The 25,633-nt window shown below is 35.6% G+C and overlaps 1 protein-coding gene across 2 annotated transcripts in view; it reads left to right on the forward strand.

Moving 5' to 3' along the window:
• LOC119067675 (irregular chiasm C-roughest protein-like) overlaps window positions 1-12,543 on the forward strand; it is a 109,590-nt gene extending 97,047 nt beyond the window's left edge. For both annotated transcript variants that reach the window (XM_037170788.1, XM_037170789.1), the window contains 8 exons: window positions 907-1,107; window positions 2,834-3,010; window positions 4,493-4,595; window positions 7,321-7,445; window positions 7,655-8,096; window positions 8,174-8,328; window positions 8,401-8,606; window positions 9,378-12,543. In XM_037170788.1, coding sequence (XP_037026683.1) covers window positions 907-1,107; window positions 2,834-3,010; window positions 4,493-4,595; window positions 7,321-7,445; window positions 7,655-8,096; window positions 8,174-8,328; window positions 8,401-8,606; window positions 9,378-9,627 — 1,659 coding nt within the window. In that variant the 3' untranslated portion in view covers window positions 9,628-12,543. The remainder of the gene's footprint in view (window positions 1-906; window positions 1,108-2,833; window positions 3,011-4,492; window positions 4,596-7,320; window positions 7,446-7,654; window positions 8,097-8,173; window positions 8,329-8,400; window positions 8,607-9,377) is intronic.
• The last annotated feature ends 13,090 nt before the right edge of the window (window positions 12,544-25,633 follow it).

Consider the following 25,633-nt stretch of genomic DNA (forward strand, 5'->3'; position numbering starts at 1 on the left):
GTGTGTTGATGTCGTATGTGGAATCAATGGCATCAATCGAAGAACAATCGGTTTGAAAATATGACTTCTTTACTTTCTTCAGTATGATGCGACGGACCTTCCAATAAAATTTCTATTTTTAAATTTTATTTGTTATTTGTGACAGTTGGAATCAAAAGTCGGTCTCTTCCATCTGTCAATGTGACGTTTAAAATGTCAAACAATTTTTTTTAGGTGAAATGGTCACAAAATCGTTTATTTTTCCTCAATGCAATTAGTGGAATAGAATTAAGAAAAAGTTACCGATTTTGTATAAAATCCATTACAATACATTTCACATAAAAAATCTTGTTTTACATTTTAAACGTCACTTTGACAGATGGAATAGACCGACTTTTGATCCCAACTGTCACATTTGCAATAAGTATTTCAAAACATACCGTGATTTTAACGCTTAGTTTTTGACATTTATTATATGACGTCAGCGTTATTTTGTGGAACTGTCAGATAAAAATATTTAAATTTTTGGCGCACTTATGGCGTTTGAGTTAGATACTAGGATTTGCATCGCTAGTCTCCTTTCAATGTTCAAAAATAGGTCGTTGAAACACATGTTTTTCGTAATTGGTAATTGCATTAATACCAATGTGTCTGAACCTGTGCTTTTTATCGTGTACATGGTCTAAATATCGCACTAAGTATCGTCAATATCACAATGTGAATATAATAAATTGAAAGAAAAACTAATTGTTCCGAAGCTGTCTCGACCCTTGATTTTCTTTTGCACGGGCTATTTATTATTTGTGTGCAGCGTTTCAGTAGGTTGCTCAAGCAACACCCCATTTCAACGAAATTCCGAAATTAAATTCCAAATTGAATACAAGTTTAACGATTTTCAATTCGTTTTTTTTTTCTATATTGTTTCAGTTAACATGGCTGGATGGGTCTGGAAACACCATAACAACTGGCGTTAGAAACATCAAAGAACCAATGCCAGATAACCAAAGATTCGTATCAAAATCAATATTGAAAATTAAACCACAGAAAGAGCATCATAATACCACTTTAACATGTCAGTCGCAGAACACGGCTGATCGCAATTTAAAAACAGCTCAAGTGAATATTGAGGTGAGCGATGAGTGAGGCGTGGGTTGAATAATATAATAATGTAGTTGGGAATGAACATTTTGCTCCATTGCACTTTTATCGGTTCGATATTTGATTTAGTTTCTTTTATCGTCTTTTCCGTGAGCTCGTGGCGATCCGTTCATTCGTTCATAAATATAAATTTTCTTCGTTTTTTTTGTGCTTTTGAAAAATGTTACGTGAATTTTATCTGAATTATAGTGAAATGGATGTTCTTACAAATTAATTGGAATTTTGTCTCGTCATTTTTGTAGTCGAATTTGTGTTCACAATTTTTTTTTTTTTTTCGTTTCGTTTAATCTTTCGATTTTATTTTCTGTTCGTTAAATTGGGCTTAATGTCATAAACATAATGTAAGCTTAATGAACAAGATTTTTTTAAATTTAATTAATTTCATAAATCGATTGACAAAATTGATTAGCTTATTCCACTGGTGTTTGGATGAGTCTCATGAGTGAGCGCTCTTCGGAATTTTCGTATTCGAAATATTGTCTTGTTCCACAGTGAAACATAAATTTATCAAGAACTGCCAGTTCGTCGCGTTATTATGACCCCAATTATTACTTATTTCCCCCAAACATCGATAGCAACGGACACCACGTACAATTTCAATTTTGTTCATTAAAATCTTTTGCATTTCGTCTGAATGTGAAAGTAAGTGAGTTCATATTTATACATTAAAATGGACCAGCCAAATATATTTTCAGGAGCGCGTTGTGTTTTGCCTTATTTTCTCCCCTCAATAGGCCATGAAAAATTACGCTTTCACAATGCAGGCCAGGCATGAGCGCCAACGGAGAAACCTCGGCGGCGGCTAGCCGAAAAAAAGTACTTGAGCTGCTTAGGATCAACAGCAATCTCGGTTTTCAAAATTATTTCACCCATTCACCTTTCGAAATCTTTATTTCATTTTCCAGCCGTTTCAAGCCGGCTTGAGCTGTGTTTTTGTCACCGGCTCGGCTGCGGCGCGGCTTGCTCAAAAATAGCCGGCGGCGGCTTGATCGGCGGCTTATTTTCGGCGGCGCTCATGCCTGATGCAGGCGAGAAAATAGTCATTTTCTCCCCTCCACTGAAACTTTGGAAGCCTTTGTTGTGAAAACTGTTGTGTTTAACTCGGGAAGAAATTTTGAAATTGCATTTTCTCGGGTGAATTATGGCTTAATGAAATTTTCAACTTTTCTTCCTTCGTTGAACAAACAACGTTTTCTTGACGACTGGTCGAATGACATTTCTAGTGAGAAAAGGACAGCTCTTTCTCTCTAGTAGGGAGAAAATAGAACTTTTCAAATTCGAACTGTCACTTTGTTTATGTTTTCGAAAATGGCATGGCGATTCGATGTTTTCGACAAAACACAACATGCACACATGAAAAACGTTGTGTTCACCTCTGGGATAAATAGGAAATTCTGAAATTCCGAGCGAAACATCTTGTTGGTATTCCCGATTTTCACCCCTCGGTACACAAATAACTTGTTCACTCGAAAATGACAATCATTCCTAATTCGAAACCGTACGAACCTAAACAAGAGAATCTTTTGCCATACAATTTGCACTTTGATATGGAACCAAATAATGTTTCAACGGAACGGTTGTGGCTCCGGGATTTTCTCAGAATGATGATAAAATGTTGCCGAAATTTATATTAAAACCACAACAAAACAATGAGATGAGTAATGAAAATAACGAAAGAACCAAACCATTCAAACAGGTCAAATATGCTCCAACCGTACAACTGACGATCGAAAATTCAAATGAACCAAATAATGGCATCCGAGAAGGTGATGAAGCGAAGTTTTACTGTTTAGCTGATGCAAATCCCAATGTTATTACATACAAGTGGTTTGTAAATGAAGAACTTGTTGTGGGCGACTATACTACAGAAATGGTAAATATTATTTGTTGTATAATAATATCAAGGTAGATATCTTGAAGAACATGCACTCTTCAAATGCTCTATGTCTCTCTATGTACTGATATAATGTATATAATAAACCAGAATGTATTCGGCTCTGTATGAATGGCTAAATGAAAATGTGGTTTTAGTTGTGCATTGTAGGGTAAATATTTGATAGAAACCAATACAATATTACGTTTTGCTCAAAACTTAAGCAGAGTTCATTGAAAAGCTGGCAAATTTACATTGAACTTATGATAAATATATATGTGTGTCGTGTGGTGTGTCTGCGTGTGTATGTGTGCACTGTGTGTGCATTGTGTGTGTGTTCTGTGTGTAACACCTATTCTTCGAAAGTTTATCAAAATAATAATATTTGCATTTTAGTTTATATAGATTGGTCTCCTATATAATCATTGCATGTTACACCAATGATAATACCCCTGTGCTGTATGAGTAATGCATTGGAAAATTAGTTTAATTCTCGGTATCCAATAGACGTGTCAGATAATTGCAAACGAACAACGGGTGTCATAAGTTGATATCTTTCGACAAAACGACAATAAAGTCGGTGTGTGACGTATACATGCATGGTGTGTGAATGTGAGAACATTACCGGACGTTAAAAGCTTTTCGTTCTATTGTGCGAAATTACCGGACATTATAAGTGGGAATGTTCATTTGTCTTCACTCGGTGAAGTGCTTTGTTTTAGTTACCACTTACCAGTTCCTGGTATTATCTGTTTCAAGCACACATTTGTGTGACTCGATGTTTACCCTATACTTGTGCTTTTACACCTTTTACGTCGAGTTTCAAAGTTAAGAGGAATCTTCACTTGGCAAATTTGTAGGCTACATTTTGGCGCAAGAATGTTTTATTTTTGATGATAATTTTGCTCTCGCTTCCTATTTGGACACAGTAAAAACATCGTTTGGTGTTTTAAAATAAAACATTTTTGCGCCAAAATGTAGGCTACTAAAAACTTGATAAGTGAATATTTCTCTTAAGTTAGAGGTCAAAATCAGAATCATATTCTGGTTTTAGTGCAAATACACCAATTGTGGCATTTAACCTGCAGTGACTCAAATTTTCCCACAAATATTTTCCTAAATTTTAACGAAAAAACGTGGGAAAATTTGAAAAAATTGTGAAGAAAATGTTTTCCCAAACGCAGTCTCTGCTAACATCACAATGCACTATCTTTGTTTCCCGAAAACAGCGAGTTAATAATCTTAAATATTACACCAACAATCTCCGGTGAATGTATTGAGGTGAAGTGATTGTTATCGAAACAATAACAATAAACGTTTGAGATGCCAAAAAAAGTAATATACAATTTGACTGCTACTGTTATAAGTGTGAACGTGTCGTAATCAATTATTACGACGAGAGTAATTCCTAACGGTTACCATTTTATGTTAAGTGCTTTTTGGCTAATTCAATTCCATTAATTTTAATTATTTCCCAAATAGATAATTCATCGCGTTAATCGAAGCCATCATACAGCTACTGTAAAATGTGAAGTGTCTAACGATATTGGTGAAGCCGAAGAAAGTACGATTTTAAATGTTATATGTGAGTATACAAGCAATCTTTGGCTATTCATTTTTTTAGCGTAATACTATTGACCAGGGACTAATTTCTGCAGTTTGCCATTTTTATACTTTTTCGGGTGACTATTTTTAGGAAAACGTTTTCACATATTCGATGGAATTCTCCCTAGATTTTCGTAAATTTTTCCAGATTTTTTCTTTTTTTTTGAAAATTTGAAAAAATTTAAAAGAATTAGGGAAAATGTGGAACAAAATCAAGAGAATACTGGGAACCAATAGTAAATCCGTTAATTTCAATATTACACTATACTGTAGTTCGAAAAACAGCTGAGGTCTGAGCATACACTTGGCCTCCCTCAAAAACAAAAGTCATAGAAGAAAACAAAGAAAAACATAGCTAACGCCGACCCGTACGAAACACCTATTCGTATCAAAAGCCTTTAATGTGAAACTCTTCATTTCTCTTACTTCATTTTCTTCTCTGCTGAAAAGCTATTCTTCCTTTTAAATCACTTACATTATCCACTCTTTGCCTTGCAAATAAATTGCCGGAGGCAATATAGACAGCCCCGTACGAAGTCAAATTTCATAAATTCCTATTTAAACAGCTATATACCGCTATATTTTCCTATAAATAAACATTCCACAAATGAATTTGCTATTATATAGCTCTACATGCCTGCATATTGCTCAATATAGCTGTATATAGATATATATAGAAGTCCACATATGGGATTCCTAAAACCCCCCACACATAACCAATTACTTCTCTGTTAACAAAAACTATCTAAGTACAAATTTTCCCACTTTATATCGTTTTACTAAAATCCAATATGGGCGCCGGCAGCCATTTTGTTAGGAGACCGGAAATAGTACCGACGCTCGACATTCGTTAATACCTTTCAAACAAAAAAAAATCATGAAATTCGGTCAAAATTTACTCGAGATATTGTCAAAATACACCACATTCACTGTACTTCCGAGTAGCCAGATAAGAGCTCACTCCAAGAGACCTAGCTCACGCTCCGGAGAACATAATTTCATAAAAAAAATTTTCCCTGATTGGTACGGTCAATACCTATCTAATAAAGCTAAAACAGACGAAATATGTTCAAATGTGGCCGACCTACAAGCAAAAACTGCTTGCCGCCCTGTGCCTGTTCCACACCAAGGGGTCTAACTCACGAGTCGGTCATCCGATTTCCATAAACTTTTTTTTTGTCGATCGGTATTGTAAATACCTTTTATTTGACGTATCACTTACAAGTTTAACGTTTAAATGTCCGGAGATATCTTCGAAAAACCGTAAAGCACTTATTGGGCCACAGCTCGGGAGGGGTCGATCCAAAATCACTCATCTTCGAACTTAGCCTGTCTTTTGACATTACCAAACGGGGAAAAAAAGAATTTTCAAAATCGGATGCGTTTTACTCAAGTTATCGTGCAGACGGACAGACAGACGGACGGACATTTTTTTTTCACTGACAACCACAATAGGTTTCCCCTTACTCAGGGAGTCCAATTCGACGTGTTACAAACGTATGCGTAAACCTATAAGACCCCAGTACTTCGTACGGGTCTAATCAATTTACTATCCCTTTGACTGTGTCACGGCGTGCTATTTTTTCCCTTCGTTGGCAAAGATAAGTGGACATAGAACAATAGTATTTTACATGACTCGGCTACGCCTCGGCTCACCTTCAACATACATTCTACTGTATGAATATGAACGAAATATTGTATGAACAATTCATGTTGACTGCATTTATGTACGCTTACGACCCTGTACGGCTCGTGTAACTGGAGAAATTTTTGTAAGAAAAGTGCAAGTTTTCGGTTTTTGATCACCTCTCACTAGCCACACAAGCCGCGAAGAATTTTTTTTGAAAGTGGTTTTGGCTTCTGGGGTCCGATTTCGGTCTTCTGTTTTTCAGAAGAATAAGAATCCCTCATAGACCTGAAGTGTAATTTTTGAATTATTCTTCTAGTTAAGTAACTCGGCACAAAAGTCTTGTTTTCATGTGTTTATTGACCTCGGCTTCGCCTCGGATCAACAAAATTCACACGAAAACTCTACTTTTCCACTTTTAATCCCTTCAAGGGATTCCCTTGTCATGTAAATAACTATTACATGCTGATGGCGTCGAAGATAGTGCGCATGTAGCGTGTAAAAACTATTTTCTAATTGATTTACAATAGCAAACGTTTCAGACTCATAGCGTGCTTGTTTTGTACACTCCTACAGGCTAAACGAGCCTATGTCGTTTATCCTAAGACTTCCATTGTGTTAGTAATGTGTTCAATGAAACAAAATAGCTAATTCTGGTTAAAAAGAGCAATTCGATATCTCACTTGAGAAAGAGTTTATTGAATTCCATGTAAGTAATTGTACACCAACGTTAAGCCATGCGTTTTCACCGTTTAAATACTAAAATAAATCGAGGCACATATCCAATTTACGTTCTAAAATTTGAAGGAAAAGAGAATGACTTCGTTGATAACAAGGAAATAAATCCCAACACAGAGCACACGGGTTGAGTGCTGTGGAAAACAGACTCCTTCACATGCTTTGACAACTCGATAAAGTAATCCGAATGCAGACTTTATTGAAAAGTCGTTACCATCGATGTGTTATTTGATCGACACACAGAAAAAAGTGCATAAATATTCAATTTAGTTTTCGCAATTTTCTTGCATTAATTTAAAACACGAGCGAAATAATAATGTGAAAATCTATCATTACCCAGATCCACCTGTGTTCAAATCACCACCGAAATCGGTTGAAGCCGATCTCAAAGAGGAGATAAATTTGGAGTGCGACGTTGATGGAAATCCATTAGAAATCGTATGGGTGCATGCTCCAGCAGCTGAAGTAAGTGTTTTTTTTTCCTTCTTCTTTATTTATCGAATAGAGAAAAACGATTTGTCACTTATTCTCAGTTCCGTTTGGTTAATTTAAACTGCAGTTTTCATTTAAACCATTTTTCGGTGGAAATTTTATTTACAAAATTGAAGATTTTTCAGTTGCCTGTGTTTCTGTTTATTTATTTTTTTCTTCGTTTTTTTATCATTTCCTTTAAGTTAAACTTTCACCCACGTGTCGTTGGCACCACAAATAATCTTAAAATAATCGTTTCGAACGAAACAGCCGGACGTTATTATTGCAAAGCAAGTGTAATTGGATTTCCCGAAATAAAATCGGAAGCAAATGTATATGTGAAACAGGCACCGAAAATTGAATCGCCCAGCAAGCAGTATGGTGCAAAGGGTGACACGCTGCGGTTGGAATGTATTGCATTTTCCGTGCCAAAGGCAAGGCATATATCGTGGAGCTTCAATGGAATGGAAATAAATACCATGTCCGATCGGGATTATTCGATACTGGAAGATCCGTCGTCGCCGCGGCTAATCAAATCGACATTGATAATACGGGACAGTAAAGACTGGCATTTCGGTAAATACAACTGTACGGTGGTTAATGATTACGGTGTGGACGTATTGCAAATCGATTTGATGTATCAATGTAAGACCAGACCAGCCAAATGAGGCGAAGCGAATTTTGTGTTTTAATTTTGAAAAATTTTATTCTAATTTTCGCAGACAATTTCCAATTTCTAATGATTATTGTTGGAGCTACGCTGGTAGTTATAACATTGGTCATATTGGTGGTGCTCTTTCTATGCTGTAAGCTAAGACGAAAGACGAACCAAGCGAGCAACGACGAAAAATTGCGCTACTCAGACGATGATTTAACCGTAATATTACGACACTTAGCCACTGTTGCAGCAATTTAATTCAATCGAAAAATTTTCCCATTTCCGTTGCAGAAACACAAAATTTCCGACCGGTGTTGGAAAGAAAGTGATGGGTCATCGCATAGCAGTGACTACAAGCCAGACATTAAACAAGGCTCGTCCGAATCCGATTATTCCATTGCGTCGACCAATTGTGCCGGAAGCACACTTGATATTAAAGAACGTCGCGGTGGCAGTGTTCCTTTGGCTGGGCCGGTAGATTTTCCAATCAGCTACAGGTAAAATTTAATTTTTTTTCCCATACATTTTTTGTGAGAGATATATCAGTGGCGCCGAGTGTACGGAGCGATGAGGGCAATTGCCCCACGTAGGAAAAAAATTTTTGGACTCTAAATTGAAATGATAGGATAGTTCTAACATTGGCTTTGCTTAGATGAAGTTCCGAAAAATTATGTTGCCCCCAGGGCCCATTTCAGGGAAATAATTTCAAACCATCCGAATATAATCGATTGATCTCAAAAACATAGAAAACAACTAAATAGACCATAAAAGCAACGGAGGCATTCCGATCTATTGTTATTTTAGAGAAATAGTTAAAAAGTGACGGAAAAATCAGAGAATTGAGTTCACCTAAAATATACCCTGCTTGCCAGCTTTTACGTAAAACCGAAGTCCATAAAGTCGAAACAGCTTAAAACAGCTGTTAAGTTAGATTTCAATTTTTAATTCCATCGGCAAATATTGAAATGAAATTTAATTTTGTCGTCAAGAGATTCCGTCTCTCCGTTGACAGAAATTGGTTCCGTTACCATTTCCATTCCAATTTCGCTAAAAAGTTTGTGTACGCAAATAACAAAATTAATCGAAAGTGTTCGCTATAATTAATTCAGCGAATCAATTAAACCAATTTGATTTGTAAATTGTAAAATGCCGCATCGATATGTGTGTTATGTGCGTGTGTATGTGTGTTTTCAGGTTATTAAATTAAAATTCTGTAATATATCGGCAAAAATTTATATGTTCCGTTCCATCCACTCTCTCGGTACCAGACACTCTGCAGCGGATTATGCTGACACCGTTGACGGCTATTATCCACCGAAATATGTGCCCAACAATTACGGTTACATAACTCACACCGATTATGCCCGTTATTGTTTGCCTCCAACGCAGAAATACGCTACAAATCGTCATATTTCTTCATCAGCAACATCGATGGATAATAATTACATTCGCAGTGGGAATGCAATACGACAGGACAATGGTCTTCCGGCAGGAAATCGAGGTAGTTTAATTGTTTAAGAAGAAAACAAAACAGAAAATTAAAAAGAAAATTAGCAAAAAAAAACAACAAATTCACTCTGGAGAAAGAATGGGCTCACTATTAAGCTCACAATATCTCACATGCCTTTTAAGATCTCCTTGTGATAATTTATGAAATTTTTCGATAATAATCGACCGACACTGATTTTAAAAATATTTTTTAAGAAATTGATTTGTTTTTCGTTGTAAGGCTAAATGGAATTGTATATCCAGATCTCCCACACTTCCTGAATGTACCGATTTTCAGTCAGGTCCGATTAATTAGGAAAACTTACGTCCTCTTTGCTTCCGACATTTAAAAAAAAGAAGAATTGAAATCGTAGCACTGCAGGAGGAAGAGAATTACAAGATCTCCGACGTCTTAATGATTCTAAATAATTTTCCAGTGATTTTTTAATCAAATGTTTTCGTCAAATCTCGTCAAGAAATCTATGCATCAAGGACTTTATGCATAGTTAAGTGTAGAAACGGGACGTGTCACTTTACCGAATTATTAGAAAAATGAAATTTCATTGTTTAGCTCCGTTTCAAATAGGTTGACGATAATAGACGCAATAGTTGCTTCAGTTTTCTTTTTTTTAATTGCCCAAGATCTTTTTCAAATTGGATAAAATAACACGCTGACAACTAACAGCTTATAGGCTTGGACAGAATGTGATGGTAGCGATTTGATCGGACCTTATATCGAGTTGCAAAGCCCTAAAGCTCGGAACAAGTCAGGTCAACCTGAAGTTATCTGAAAAAAAAACCTGAACCTGATCTGACCTGAAACCGGATTTTCGTTTTCAGGTAATACCTGAACCTGATCTGAAACCGGAATTTTGTATATCCGGTGACAGGTCTATCTGAAACCTCACAGGTTTTTCTATGAAAATTTCAGGTTACCCGAAATTTTACCAGACAAAATCAGGTTCAGGTCAGGTGTTTTATAAAAATTACCTGACCTGAATTTTACCGTGGTTGACCATGATCAACTGTTCGAAACTTTACAATCCCGCTTGACAGGTAGACGCTATTTATGGATAAGTTAACTATACATCGGGGAAGTATAAAACCCAATATTATTCCTACATATTTTCTGATTTGGCAGCTGTTGTGGTTTGTAATTGTTACACACAAATTTAGTCTAACAAATGACAATCTAGATTCAGTGTATTTAGCAAAAAGTTGGAAAATATAGGAATCTAGGACTTCTTTTGTTAAAAGTGTTGGAACGTCCAAATATCTACAGGAAATAAGAGACAATTACAAAATAATGATCTTTATTGAGCTGCTGATTCTCAACGAATGAAACGTTCTAACACAACAAAATAGAACTTGGTTACTCGATTATATACAAATTTATGTTACTTCCAACACTCCTCCACAAGTTCATAAATTTGAAAAATTACCTCCTCCTTAATGACCTTTTTTAAAGTCCAGATCTCACTACATAAAATTCATCACGGAATCACTCTTATGTCGCTCAAACTCTGTTACCACTGTTCGGTTCAAATTCTTTTGCGTCTCAAATTCTTCATCTTAACTTGCTCAAATTCTGTTGCTTCGAGCTCAAATTCTGTTGCCTCAAATCTTCACATATTCTTCTTCTTCTTTTTCATCTCTCCCAGGGCCGTAACCAGACTTCAAAATCTGAGTGCGCTAGGGGGGGCGCAAGGTCCAAAAAAATTATTTTGTATGGGAAAAATTAAAAAAAAATTGAAAAAATGACTTCGCTAGGAGGGGCGCCGCCCCCCCTGCGCCCCATCTAGATACGGCCCTGATCTCTCCTTCCTCATTTACACAAATATCAGTTGGGGTCCATAAATCATAGCCATACTATTCTGAAAAAGCGTAATCCACATCGGAATCATCTTCGTTTCTGTAGCCATTTTTCTAGTTCTTCTACTTTGTACTGACTTATAGCTGGGTCTGGGCCCATAACCTGTTGGAACGTCCAAATACCTCCAGGGAATAAGAAACAATTACAAAATAATGATCTTTATTGAGCTGCTGATTCTCAACGAATGAAAAGTTCTAACACAACAAAATAAAACTTGGTTACTCGATTATATACAAATTTCTGAGATTGCTGAGTTGCTTCCAACAAAAAGAACGTTATGTGGAAACCACAACACCTTCCAAATCAGTAAAAACGTCGGCTTTCTGAGCGCCACCGGCTCTCCTACGTCTATTTATCCGGTTTTTGTGGACCTCCTCTTCCCCAAAATCTGAACGTCTTTTATGGTCTGTTCCTTAATTTGGTCGGACTCAACGTGGGAAGTCTGTTTACAAGTTCAGCACATTTACACACTGAAAATGGACGATGTCATGTCAGTTTCCCGTACTTAATAAAAAAAACATTTTTTTTCAAATCTTATTTTTTATTAAGTATAGCAAATGCGTGGCATGGTATCAACTAGATTATGCATCTTGTGTGCGCTATTTTATTATGGTTACTTAAGTATACTATAAAATAAACAAAGTAAAATTATTATTTTTTTTTTTGGTTTTTAATCGACTTCTGTGATAAATGTTTAAATATTATATTTGCAACGACATGAAAGCAAAAAAGAAAAAACGAAATATAACGAAAAATCTCTCTGTATAAATATTTTCATCTAAACGAAACACTTTTTCGATAGACTACATTTTATAAAACGAATGCGTTCTACAGTAAAGAACGGTTTTTATTTTCGAGTTTTTTTAAGTTATTACCTAAATTAATCATACGTAAAATGTAAGCTATAGGAATGTTAAGCCTTAGATTAGGTTACAGTTTTTCGATGTCATGTGAATACGTAGTTAAGGCCATACGATTATAGAGCGAATAAAGAATGTTATTAAAATTACAAACAATAAGTACGACTGTCATGAGAATGTTAATAAATGCAAATATTATGTACCGATATATAACAATGAGTTTTTATTGGTCAGCCGATGCATTTCACACTCTATATATGACCGGCGCATTTCCTTACACGTTTAACGAATAATTTTTAATATCGATTTCAATCTGCACACCAATCAGCATTTCTTGTCAACTGTAAAAGCGAAATGCCATTAAAAAAAATATTATTTTTTTTGTCGTCGTTTGTGGGAGATTGAAATCGTTTGAAAAATATTAAGTTCATTGAATGTACAGTGCATGAATGTTTTCACTCACTCCACATCGGCAAAACGGTAAGAAATTTAATTTTCTTCTTTTTAGCGCACCGTCGACGTATACGATACGTACGGGTGGGCTATTAGATTTGTTATGTGTCGTGTCTGATACTACAGAATTTGCATGCCGGCAAAATATGTCTGGATAAATCAAATCCCTAAAAATATCCGACCGTTCATATTGTGGTGTTTGGGTGCAATCACTTGCTTTGAAACCACTTTTGCGTTGACTCACACAAACAGTTTTTGGGTTAGGTGACAAAAATTGTGACAGCGGCATCTCAGGGGTGAGTGAAAAATGATTCCAGCTCAGCATTAATGTGTGATGGTTTCATTTGGTTATAACCGAGGCTTTATAAGCACTAGCATTTCGTGTTCGTTTTAGTGTTTTAAGATATATTTTGGGAAGTAATACAATATGGAGAGTCGGTATACAGTGATATGGACGAAGAAGTGAGAGCCATGGAGTTGGGGTGGTAGATTATTTTGTGGGTGTCAACAATACGATCGTCATGTTGAAAATTGTGTTCATTTTATGCGAGTGCAGCTAAGCAATTATTGAATTGTTCGAACAGTTTAGTAACTATTTTAACTGTTAACTGTTAGGATAGAAATTTGTCAAATCGTAATTGAGGGATTCTTTTGAAAAACAGCCTACCGAAATCGGACGCATTTTCTAGTGGACTTTTTTATATGTGCCTAGAAAGGACTTCGACCCTAGAAGCCAAAACCACTCTCAAAAAAATTCTTCGAAGCTTTTATGGCTGGTGAAAGGTGATCGAAAGCCGAAAATTTGCACTTTTATTACCAAAATTTCTCCGGGTACACGAGCCGTGCAGGGTCGTGTGGGGTGTCATTAGAAAGGTAATCACATGTACTATTGAGCCGAATAGAGACTCATTGGTTTTAAAATTAATCCACACTGAAATATGTGCAGTTGAAGCTTTCAACAGAAAACTTGCACTTTTCTTACCAATATTTCTCCAGTTACACGAGCCGAACATGGTGGTGTGGGGTATCATTTGAAAGGTAATTTTATGTGCTTTTGGGCCAAATAGGGTCTTATGGGGTTTGGATGCATATGCGATGAAATATGGGCGTTTAAACATTTCAACTTCTCATATTTCATCGCATATGCATCCAAACCCCATAAGACCCTATTTGGACCAAAAGCACATAAAATTACCTTTCAAATGATACCCCACACCACCATGTACGGCTCGTGTAACTAGAGAAATATTGGTAAGAAAAGTGCAAGTTTTCTGTTGAAAGCTTCAACTGCACATATTTCAGTGCGGATTAATTTTAAAACCAATGAGTCTCTATTCGGCTCAAAAGTACATGTGATTACCTTTCTAATGACACCCCACACGACCCTGTATGGCTCGTGTACCTGGAGAAATGTTGGTAAGAAAAGTGCAAATTTTCGGCTTTCGATCACCTTTCACCAGCCATAAAAGCTTCGAAGAATTTTTTTGAGAGTGGTTTTCGCTTGGTACCTATAAAAAGTTCCACTAGAAAACACACCCGATTTCGGTAGGCTGTTTTTCAAAAGAATCCCTCAATCATATTCACAGATTTTGTCTTAAGGGTCAGGCACGCATTGATTTTTTTGGTGCGCTGCCGTGTTAACCAAAAACATCGCATGTCTTTTCGCATTAACTTTTAAAAGCTTTCGAAAGCTTCTGTGAGCTTTGAGCTTCTTTTAGATTCCATTCAAAAAGTGGAACATTCCATTGGAATTCAAAAGAAGCTTTAAGCTTAAAAAAATTTCGAAAGCTTTTAAGAGCTAATGCGAAAAGACATGCGATGTTTTTGCTTAATACGGCAGTGCGGCTTCTTATAGCTCAGGTGGTAGGGCCACTTTGATTTTTTTTAAGTGTAAAGGTCTATGTAAGTGTAGAAGAATAAGGTTTCTTTTCGATTTTTTTTTGTGTAATTGGAATTTTGGTAGTTCGTACCGAGGGGCGGATATTTCTTTGTCAACAAAAAGAAAAATCCTTAAGAAACCATTTCATCAATAAATCAAAGAAATTACTCAAAAAATCATTCAAAAACGTAGCCTCAAACGGCATACAAAAACCTCTTACTGTTTTGCACACACAAAAAGTGCCACTTTCGCATCTAACCTGTCCATGGTGTTCTTTTCTGTTTCTCTGATTTCTCTCCTTTGCCATTTAAAAAAGGACACGAAATGAAATAAATCCAAGAAAGGGACAATAACTGCAAGACCAGCTTCGATACGAAAGTAAATGCAATTACCTTTCTAATGACACCCCACACGACCATGTGCGTTTCGTGTACATCGAGAAATTTCTGTAAGAAAAGGGTAAGTTTTCAGTCTTTTTTCGGTTGAAAACTTCAACTGAACATGTTTCAGTGTCGATGAATTTTAAACCCAATAAGTCCGGCTCAATAGTATGTGTGATTACCTTTCTAGTGACACCCCACGCGACCCTGTACGGCTCGTGTAACCTGAGAAATGTTTGTACGAAAAATGCAAGTTTTCAGTTTTTGATGACCTCTTACCAACCAACACAAGCTTCGAAGAATTTTTTTGAAAGTGGTTTTGGCTTCCGGGGTCGAGTACCTTACTGGGTACATACATATAAAAAATTCCAATAGAAAATGCGTCTGATTTCGGTCTTCTGTTTTTCAGAAGAATCCCTCATTTAAAATCCTCAGAGATTTTTCTTTTCGAAAATCATTTGTCAAACGAAATTTACAAATACCTGTCCATCGGTTAGCACTAAATTTCTGACAAAGCTCGCTGTTATTGCACAGATCATCCTTTTTCAATCTATCTTAACACATTCTTCATGTTATGACCTGCCATCGTAAGGGGCTGCGTGTAGCCAGTTCACATTTTTAATCTTTGAAAATTTAGTATTCATAAAGAAGAAAGCCATAACGTACGAGAACAGGTAAAAGCGATTGCCCTAGGTCCTATAATAATAATTCAACCTTCAACTTTTTTGTATGCTCACACACATAAATGTTTAAAGAGTTGATGATGCATCTGAATTTCGTAATAACAGCCGAAGATCTGAAGACAACTGAATATCAGTGAATAATACTTTCCAGATATAAGCATTTTACTCAACAACACATTTCGGGCTAAAGAAAACTGAGCCTGCTGACAAATTGATTTTTAATTTATTAAAAGATCCGGTGAACTTTAGAGAAACACTTTACTAATCGGACGTTTCTGATAGACAATGGCGTCCTTCCAAATGTTTTGTTGCTGACATATTGAAATATTGGTGATGCCCTCATCGTATTTCCTTCTAATAATTGCTAAAATTTGTAATTTTAAAATTTGTTTGTCGACGCAAATCCTCAACGATACAATTGTATCCTGTGAAAGGTAGGTTTCCCAATTCTGGTTATTCCCTTGACTGAAAGTCATGGGTCTTATGGATGATAAACACCCTAAAATGTTTGTCACACAATGATCACTACTATGATTGAAAATGCATGAATGTATGACCAAAAACCTTAAATACAGAAAATATTTGTCACACTTTGATGATTCGTTGATAACACGATAACTTGAGTAATTTTCAACGGATTTCCAAAAACTTTTTTTTAATCGACGGGGAATTGAATTAATGAGGTTAAGTTCGAAGATGGGCTATTACGGTCGGGTGATCCTAGAGATATTCTCAAAAGAATTTTTGTCTGGTCGCTTGATTCCACGATAACTCGAGTAGCTTTCAACGGATTTCCAAAAACTTTTTTTTAATCGACGGGGAATTGAATTAATGAGGTTAAGTTCGAAGATGGGCTATTACGGTCGGGTGATCCTAGAGATATTCTCAAAAGAATTTTTGTCTGGTCGCTTGATTCCACGATAACTCGAGTAGCTTTCAACGGATTTCCAAAAACTTTTTTTTAATCGACGGGGAATTGAATTAATGAGGTTAAGTTCGAAGATGGGCTATTACGGTCGGGTGATCCTAGAGATATTCTCAAAAGAATTTTTGTCTGGTCGCTTGATTCCACGATAACTCGAGTAGCTTTCAACGGATTTCCAAAAACTTTTTTTTAATCGACGGGGAATTGAATTAATGAGGTTAAGTTCGAAGATGGGCTATTACGGTCGGGTGATCCTAGAGATATTCTCAAAAGAATTTTTGTCTGGTCGCTTGATTCCACGATAACTCGAGTAGCTTTCAACGGATTTCCAAAAACTTTTTTTTAATCGACGGGGAATTGAATTAATGAGGTTAAGTTCGAACATGGGCTATTACGGTCGCGTGTTCTTAGAGATATTCCCAAAAGAATTTTTGTCTCGTCCTTTGATAACACGATAACTCGAGTAGTTTTCGACAGATTTCCAAAAACTTTTTTTTTATTTGACAGGGAATAAAATTACGAAGGCTACGTTCGAAGATGGGTCGTAACGGGCTGGTGATCTTAGAGATATTCCCAAAAGAATTTTTGTCTCGTTCCTAGATAACACAATAACTTGACGTAATCCTCAACGGATTTCAAAAACTGTTTTTATTCGACGGGGAATTCCATTCCCGAGGATAAGTTCAAAGTTGGGCTATGACAGTGGGGGATCTCAGAGATATTCCTAAAAGAATTTTTGTATCATCATATTACCGTGTTATTAGTTGAGTAATTCTTAATGGTCCACAAAAGACAATTATCCTCCTAAGAAAGATATTTTTGGGTTAAGCTCGTTAATGGAATATACTGGAGTAATATTCTAGGATTTATTCCAAAATTTTGTGTGTGTAATATCTTTATATCGATGATAAGAAAAAAATTAAAGTTTGGACGAGTGTGAACTTTGCGGCCAGAGCGAAGCGAGGGCCGTAATCACACGAGTTTAATTTTTATTCAATATATATAAGCAAGAAATTCGCCTCTTTCCAGGGTCTGCTAGAAGACAATAAAACTTAAGAGACATCGATGCTTAGCTAAAATTGTATCCTACATTTGCGTATCTCGTGCTGCCTTTTTGATGGTATCTTTTCATCAGAATCCTTTTTTCAAAACACACGACCGCAATAACGACCACGAATGTATTAGCTTTCAACAGAAAGTAGATTTGGTTGTAGTCACTTGACCAGTTCTGAAAAAAGTGATCAGTGTAACGAAATTTTCATAAACTGCCCAGTTTTCTCAGGGTTGGTCAAATTGCTACAACCAAATCTATTTTATGTTGAAAGCTGACATATTCGTGGTCGTTATTGCGGTTGTACATACTTGAAAAATGGTTCTGATATCACCAAAAGACAGTATTTAAAAATCACCCAAATGTATACTTTTCAGCAAATCATCGATGCCTCTTAAGTACTGAAAATACGTATGAACGAGTATATGGTCAAGTGCTGGAATTTCTCATATACGTATTTTGTATCGAAAGTAGGGTACGCATACCCTGGTATACTTTTATGTACTTTTAGAGTGATTTTTTTTTGCTCGGATTACAAAAATCTTCTTGAGAAAAGTAGTCAATCAGTCAAGGGATCTGACCCATCCAAAAGATGGGGCCTAGTCTGGATCAATATAAACATAAACAGCCATTGGTTTTTAAATCAAAGAAACAATGGGAATGATGATTATGGTATTAATAGTGCTATAACTGTTGCTTCCAGCTAAAATCATGTTCAATTAAATGAAGTAACAGATTTTCTGTGCAATCTCTTGAAGATACTGAGATCAACTGAAGTAATAGATCCGATAATAAAATTCAAGAACGTTTCGAAACCAAAGGTGTAAAAATAAAGCAATGAAATTACTTGAAACAAATTGTACCTAGAATTCTATTACGATGAGAAATTGTGATGGAATCGTCGACATATCACGTAATAATTTATTGATAATTGAGTTATTTCTATCACGTGTATTATTTACATTATGACAAAAGCTATAGATACAATACTTGCTTAAATCTACAGTGGCAGACGAGCATTACGTATGCGGCATCCGTACAACATTTACACGTAAGTATCGTTCTGGAGTTAATTATTAGTTCGCATGTAGGACATGTGTTTCGGCTAAAAAAGAATTGAAGAAGGAGTGAGTGACATAATGGGAAAATTCGATAATTGCCTTCAACAATGGTAAAAAGACTTGAATTAGAAATTATGCGCACCTACTCATTGAAATATTGGTGTGGAGTACAATGTACCCAGCATCTGATGACACTGGGAATGGAAAATATTGTCAATATCATAATGTGTAATCTGATGCGGTGAACGTTCACTGGCCTGATGCAGCTTTTACAAACTTGTCGACAATGACATTAAAAACATCCTTGGCCTGCTCTTTAAAGTATCGGTCATACCTTTTTGAAATTGAAAATTTGATATGTTTGCTTACCTCTCTACCGCAAGGCTGTCAATTTTGGGGAGTTTACAGCCAAAGCTGTAAAAAGGCGAATTTGTGAGAGAATTTCATATATTTTCTCTCTCAAATTCGCCTCTTGAAGGAAACGGGTATCCATTCGCGAAGCAAGAGTCTAGTGTCTGTTAACTGAGAGAAGACGGACATTACAATGAATATATTACTGTTATTACTTGTCGCTTCTTCCTCGAGTCGTTCTCGATAACAGATGTTAGCAGTCTGCAACAGGCTAATATTATGCTTTTTTTCAGTAACTCATTTGCATGCAACCTTTAGAGAGATTCTATTTGCCCCGAAAGTATACGCAATTACCTTTCTAATGACAACCCACACGACTTTGTACGTTTCGTGGCCTAGGAGAAATTTCCAAAAGAAAAGGGCATGTTTTCGATTTTCAATCGCCTCCCACTAGCTACACGAGCGATGAATTAGTTTAATTAGCAATTTTACTTTAGAATCTATAGCTTCATTTGATCTCAATATATTCAAGAGGTTGAAAAGTAAATCTATAACTTCATTTCTTTGAACTTGCTTTTGCGAATGTAATAGATTGTCGACGAATTCTTCATTATGATTCATGTAATCGAAATTTCACCTCCTCTTAGCAGCTGATTATTTTTTGATTATTAACATTTATTTATCAAATGGTTACAAAGACCTAACTGACAAAATCATAATATACAAAGCTTGCATCGGGTTTCATACATCGGAAACGTAAAGAAAAGAAAAGAAAAGAAAATTCATGACATACTTCACTCAGGCGCCGATTCACTTTACTGACACTGGAGTTGTTACTGGTTGCTTCAAATTGAGCTTGAGGCCTTGACTTGTTTCTGGAACGAATCTCCGATAACAACTTCCACAAACAGATGAACGACTTTTCTGAAAAATTTGACTGCTGAATTGGTTGTCCTGAATAACTGCACTGCACGATAGTATCGTCCAAAAAAACGTTTTTATCGTTTTTTGGACGATAGTATCGTCTAAAAAACGATATTATCGTTTTTTAGACGATACTATCGTCCAAAAAAACGATATTATCGTCCAAAAAATTTTCATCAAGGACGATAATATCGTCTAAATTGGAAAATTCTAAAATATTGTCTGGACGATAGTATCGTTTTCTGGACGATATTATCGATCAAAAAACGATAGTATCGTTTTCTGGACGATATTACCGTTCTAGAAAATCTAATGGATATTTTCGTTTTCTGTACGATAATATCGTCCAAAACGATAATATCGTCCTGGGCGATATTATCGTTTTCTTAAATGATAATATCGTCCAGCACGATACTATCGTTTAAAAAAACGATAATATCGCCCAGGACGATATTATCGTTTAGTTTTGGGTGGTAATATTGTCCAGGACTCAATTTTACTCAGAGGTGCAGCAAGAACCGAATTCTCTTCCAAAATATCGAAAAACAATTGTCAGAGGAAATCACCTACCAAAAAATAAAAGAAGGACAATTTACTCACACAAAGTCGGTAACTTCATCCATTAAAAATCATATTTTTTATTGCAGCTATTTATCAAGTCAACGTCTTTCCTCAATGTAGAATATCTTAGCTCAACACAAGACAATCTTGAGATTACGTTGAGTTGAGATCTCAACTCAACTCAAGATTTTCTTGAGATCTTAATCTCAACTCAAGATTACCACAATCTCAAGTTGAATTGAGATTAAGATCTCAAAATTACCTCAAAATTAGCAGAACCTTCAGGGAAAGCATAGTTTCGATACATTAAGTGAAAGGATGAGTTTACAAAGTATTTATTGATAGAAAGTAAATAATCGTAAAATCGGTTGTGTTCACTACATACATTGGTCCATACACATCAGTGTTTAAAAACTGCAGTGTTACATGTTACAGTCGCACGAGTCGAACTCTTTGATCCCAGGGAATTCATCCTTTTACAAAATGTAACGTAAAGACGTTTTGTTCGTTCCTTCCTAGGGAATTCACACTTTTACGAAATGAAACGTAAAGGCGTTTAGTTCGTCCCTAAAGAAATCATCTTTTTACGAAATGAATACCAACTTAGATTGTACATAAAAAGCGTTTTAACACGCCGAGCGATCCGGCCCATTGCCCCGAAGCGAAGCGGAGGGCCGCAATGCGAGCCGGGCGCCGGAACGGTGTCGGAACTTAGGAGTTAATTGTTTTTTCTCGCATCGTCTCATAATTAGTCTGTGAAGTTTTTTTATATAAAATTTAAATTTACAGAACCAAATGAACCAATTTTTAATATATATTTGCCGTCTATAATTTGGTTCTGTAAATTTAAATTTTATATAAAAAAACTTCACAGACTAATTATGAGACGATGCGATAAAAAAAATTAACTCCTAAGCTACCGACACTGTTCCGGCGCCCGGCTCGCATTGCGGCCCTCCGCTCCGTTCTGGGGCAATGGGCCGGATCGCTCGGCGTGTTAAAACGCTTTTATGTACAATCAAATTTCGTAAAAGGATTACTTCCCTATGGTTGGTATACTCAAAATTACCACAATCACAAGTTGAGTTGAGATTGAATTCTCAACTCAACTCAATCTCAAGAAAATTCTTGAGTTGAGCTAAGATATTCCACATTTTCCCCACACATTTTTGTTCAATTTTGTGTTTCGTCTTCAAAAACCATCCAGAACGATAATATCGCCCAGGACGATATTATCGTCTAGAATTTTTATTTTAAATAAATTAAAAACGATATTATCATCCTGGACGATATTATCGTCTCAAATTAAAAAAAAATAAATAATTAAAAACGATATTATCGTCCCAAAAATTATCGCCCAAGACGATAATATCGTCCACAATAACGATAAAATTGTTCAGAAATAGAAAATAACGATAATATCGTCCAGCGGATATTTTCATCCAGGACGATATTATCGTCAAAAAAACGATAATATCGTTTTTTAGACAATAGTATCATCTAAAAAAACGATAGTATCGTCCAAAAAAACGATATTATCGTTTAAAAACAATAGTATCGTTTTTTTAAACGATAATATCGTCCTGAAAATATTTTAGAATTTATAATTTTAGACGATATTATCGTCCTGGATGAACATTTTTGGGACGATAATATCGTTTTTTTGGACGATAGTATCGTCTAAAATACGATAGTATCGTTTTTTAGACGATACTATTGTCCAAAAAACGATACTATCGTCTAGAAAACGATAATATCGTCCCTGACGATATTGACCGTGTAGTTATGTCGCCTCTCCTTTAAAAAGTTTCGAGAAAACAGGCTCGGGTTCACACAATTTTACTTAATTTCAAAATAATTTTTGATTCCTTTAGTATTCGAAGGATGTTGGTGAAAAGAAAACGGTGTTGAAGTGTGTTGCAGCATTTACGTAAAATGAATGAAATTTTTAACTGCGATGTACCGTGTGAAACTAAGTCGTAAAAAAAGAGTTTAATTAATTGTAAACAATCGATGATTTACATTTTACGTATATCAGTTTGTTTATCGACGTATATAGGTAATACGTTCGGTAAATAATTTAAATAAATTACAATCCATTACAATTTAAACACATCCATTTATAACATCATTCGAAACATTCAATATAATTAACAAGAAGCTGATAGAACTTATCAGATAAGCCGCACCAAGAGAAGAAAAAAGTCCACAGATTAAATGTATAATAAAAAGTGCGGTCTATTTTGGTTTCATTTTGCTACTTTGGTATGAGTGGTATATACATATATATATGATAACCTTAACCACACACATACACATCCAAAAATAAGGTAAATCATGAGACGCCTTTGTCGGTCTGTTAGCCCGAAGGAGCAATGCATTAATCAAATTGTGTGTAATACACACAAGGACTGAATTCAAACATACGAAAATTATAATGGTGTACGATATCATGTCTGTTTATCTAAATTCACTCAAGATAACTTGCCGTAACGTATGTATAATGTTTGTGAATAAATATCCAGCAGAAAGAAAAAAAAAGAAACATTTTCGTTTGACCTAAACAACATTTCGGTGAGAGCCGGAGTGTAAGAAGTTTATTTTGCTTAAAATGAGTGATTTTTCTTCGTTTCGCATATAAAAGCCTTTTACGAATGGGGATTTTGATTAAAATCTTAGAATGTAAATAATTTTTTGGTGTTGGTGCTCTCTGTTTTGCATGCAAATTTATAAATATAAGAACAAGGTTGGGAATTCAAGGGTTTAATTTGAATGTGGTTGGGATAGCCGGTCTCGTAATATGTACTTTTCGAACAACTGAAACCATAAATCAGAAATTGTCCTTTGCGACCCAGACTATTTTTTATCGGTTCGAATCTTGGTCAAGTGTTCCATTTATTAACAAATGGTCGCCTGATTTACATTAAAACGTTTGGTGTGTGTGAAAATAAATTGCTATGTTGGACATCCATGAATTTTCATTTATTAATGTAGAGCTCACCATAAAAATATTGACAGAACTTCAAAAGAAAAATTAAGTCTGCTACTTCTTTTGTTTAAACAAATACTTCGGGTTTGATAAAAAAAATCTTCTACTTCGCTTGCTAATTGAAACATACATTTTGCTATATAAAAGAGCACTAGCCAGAGTTTACCGCTTATTTTCGTCATCACCGTCGATAACAGATGGCTAGCCGTTTCAGAAAATGACAATAGACTGTCCCTTCATACAAAAATTTTTTGTTCAGAGCGCTGAAGCAAAAGTAAATACGAAATGTGCATTGTGCAATAATAGATCATCTTCAAGTTACGGTACTTTCAAACGTAACATCAGATTAGTTTCGTTGCGTTTTATATCAATCCAGTGTAAAAAAGAGAACGAAAAATGGGCGGCTGTTCCAAATATCTCGTTTAAATGACATTATTTTTAACGTGGATGTCAGTTCTTAACGTGGATGTCAGTTCTTCACGTGGATGTCAGTTCTTAACGTGGATGTCAGTTCTTAACGGCCTTGAAGATCTATAGTGTAAATTTATGTTACTCGAAACTCGGTGCCAACGTTGATTCGCATGGATTATTTTCCAAGTTTTGTTTTACGTTCGATCGACGTGTGTTGGTGTATTTTGTGTATACATACGTAATATCGGTTCACTTTAACTTCAGTTTTACGTCTACGTATTGCCAGTCTATACCTATTTAGTCTAAGGTACTAATACGTATTTGTTGTTGCTATAATGTCTGCCAACAAATTATTGCTGTCAGTAGCTTTGTAAATGAACGAGGCATTTGTCTGTGAGTGGCTGAAAGTTTTCCAGACATCATTAAACACACTTTGTATGACAAGCTAGAAAGGGTCATTCATACAAAGAAAACGTCCACTCGATTCTCGACAATTTTAAGATTAGCTCGCCCTCTCGTCCGGATTTTTTCAATATATTACTGTCAAATCTATATAAGTTGACCACCCTTACGAATTCGTGGTGAAATGTGTAGGCACGGTCAGTGGTAAAAATAAAAATCTTTCAATTTCTGTCCTAAGTCCCTGAGGTTCAACTTTAAAATCACTAATTTTCTAAGAGTAATTATACTTCACATGACATACGAAATGTTTATTGGTAAATGTATTGTCTTCTTAATTAAGAGGGCAAGTTGAACTATCAAATGCGTCAACGCATACATGTATTGGTGTAAAATTATACGAAATGTGTGACTTATTCAAACTGATGTTGGAACCACATTTCGTCGTACAAAAATGTCCTCTCCGGGTATAATTACTGTTAGTGAATTTTAGGTTGTTGTACAGTTACTACAGTCACTAAAGTACAATGTCTTTTTCGATATGGTTAGTTCAAAAGAAACATTTCATCTAAATTTCTAATTTCAAGCCGGAAAAGTAAAGAGCATATCGCAAAAGAAGAGAAAGGAAACTGCAATTTTGTTGTTTCACATTTCATCAAGTACCTACTCCCTGTATTCCGATTTGCCTCTTTGCAAATATATGCAAAAATTTCTTTATGTTCTTGATGCTGCACTTATACACTGCACAAGCAAATAAGCTTTTTTGGTGGTAAGCCGCAGCCGAAAATTGGAAATACATTTTTGCCATACATAATAAATTTGAATTTAAAATACTGAAACGGAACGTAGTTTGTTACCAAAAATTCGCTACTGATTGTACCAACTATTCAATTTGTGGCTTTTCATCGTTTTATAATTTTTTCTCGTTTCTCAATAGCCACTTGCGGCACGTTAAGAAAAAGTTATAAACCAAATTTTCTCACACTGGGAAATCCACTCTATCAAAGTGAGTCATTACTTCATGGCATTTCATGCAATAGCATTGCAGTTTAATTCCGAGTTCCTTCCTTGAACTGGTCGAGTACGTTTATACAATATCGGCCCGATATTATCGGGTCAACTGTTTTGAGCTACATTTTTAGGTCTTTTTTCCATAGGAAAAAAAGACCTATTGTGGGCACTTCATCTGTCCGTCCGTCCGTCCGTCTGTGTCACAAATAAAATGTGATTGATAAA

Source organism: Bradysia coprophila, assembly GCF_014529535.1.
Source record: "Bradysia coprophila strain Holo2 chromosome X unlocalized genomic scaffold, BU_Bcop_v1 contig_128, whole genome shotgun sequence".
Lineage (NCBI taxonomy): Eukaryota > Metazoa > Arthropoda > Insecta > Diptera > Sciaridae > Bradysia > Bradysia coprophila.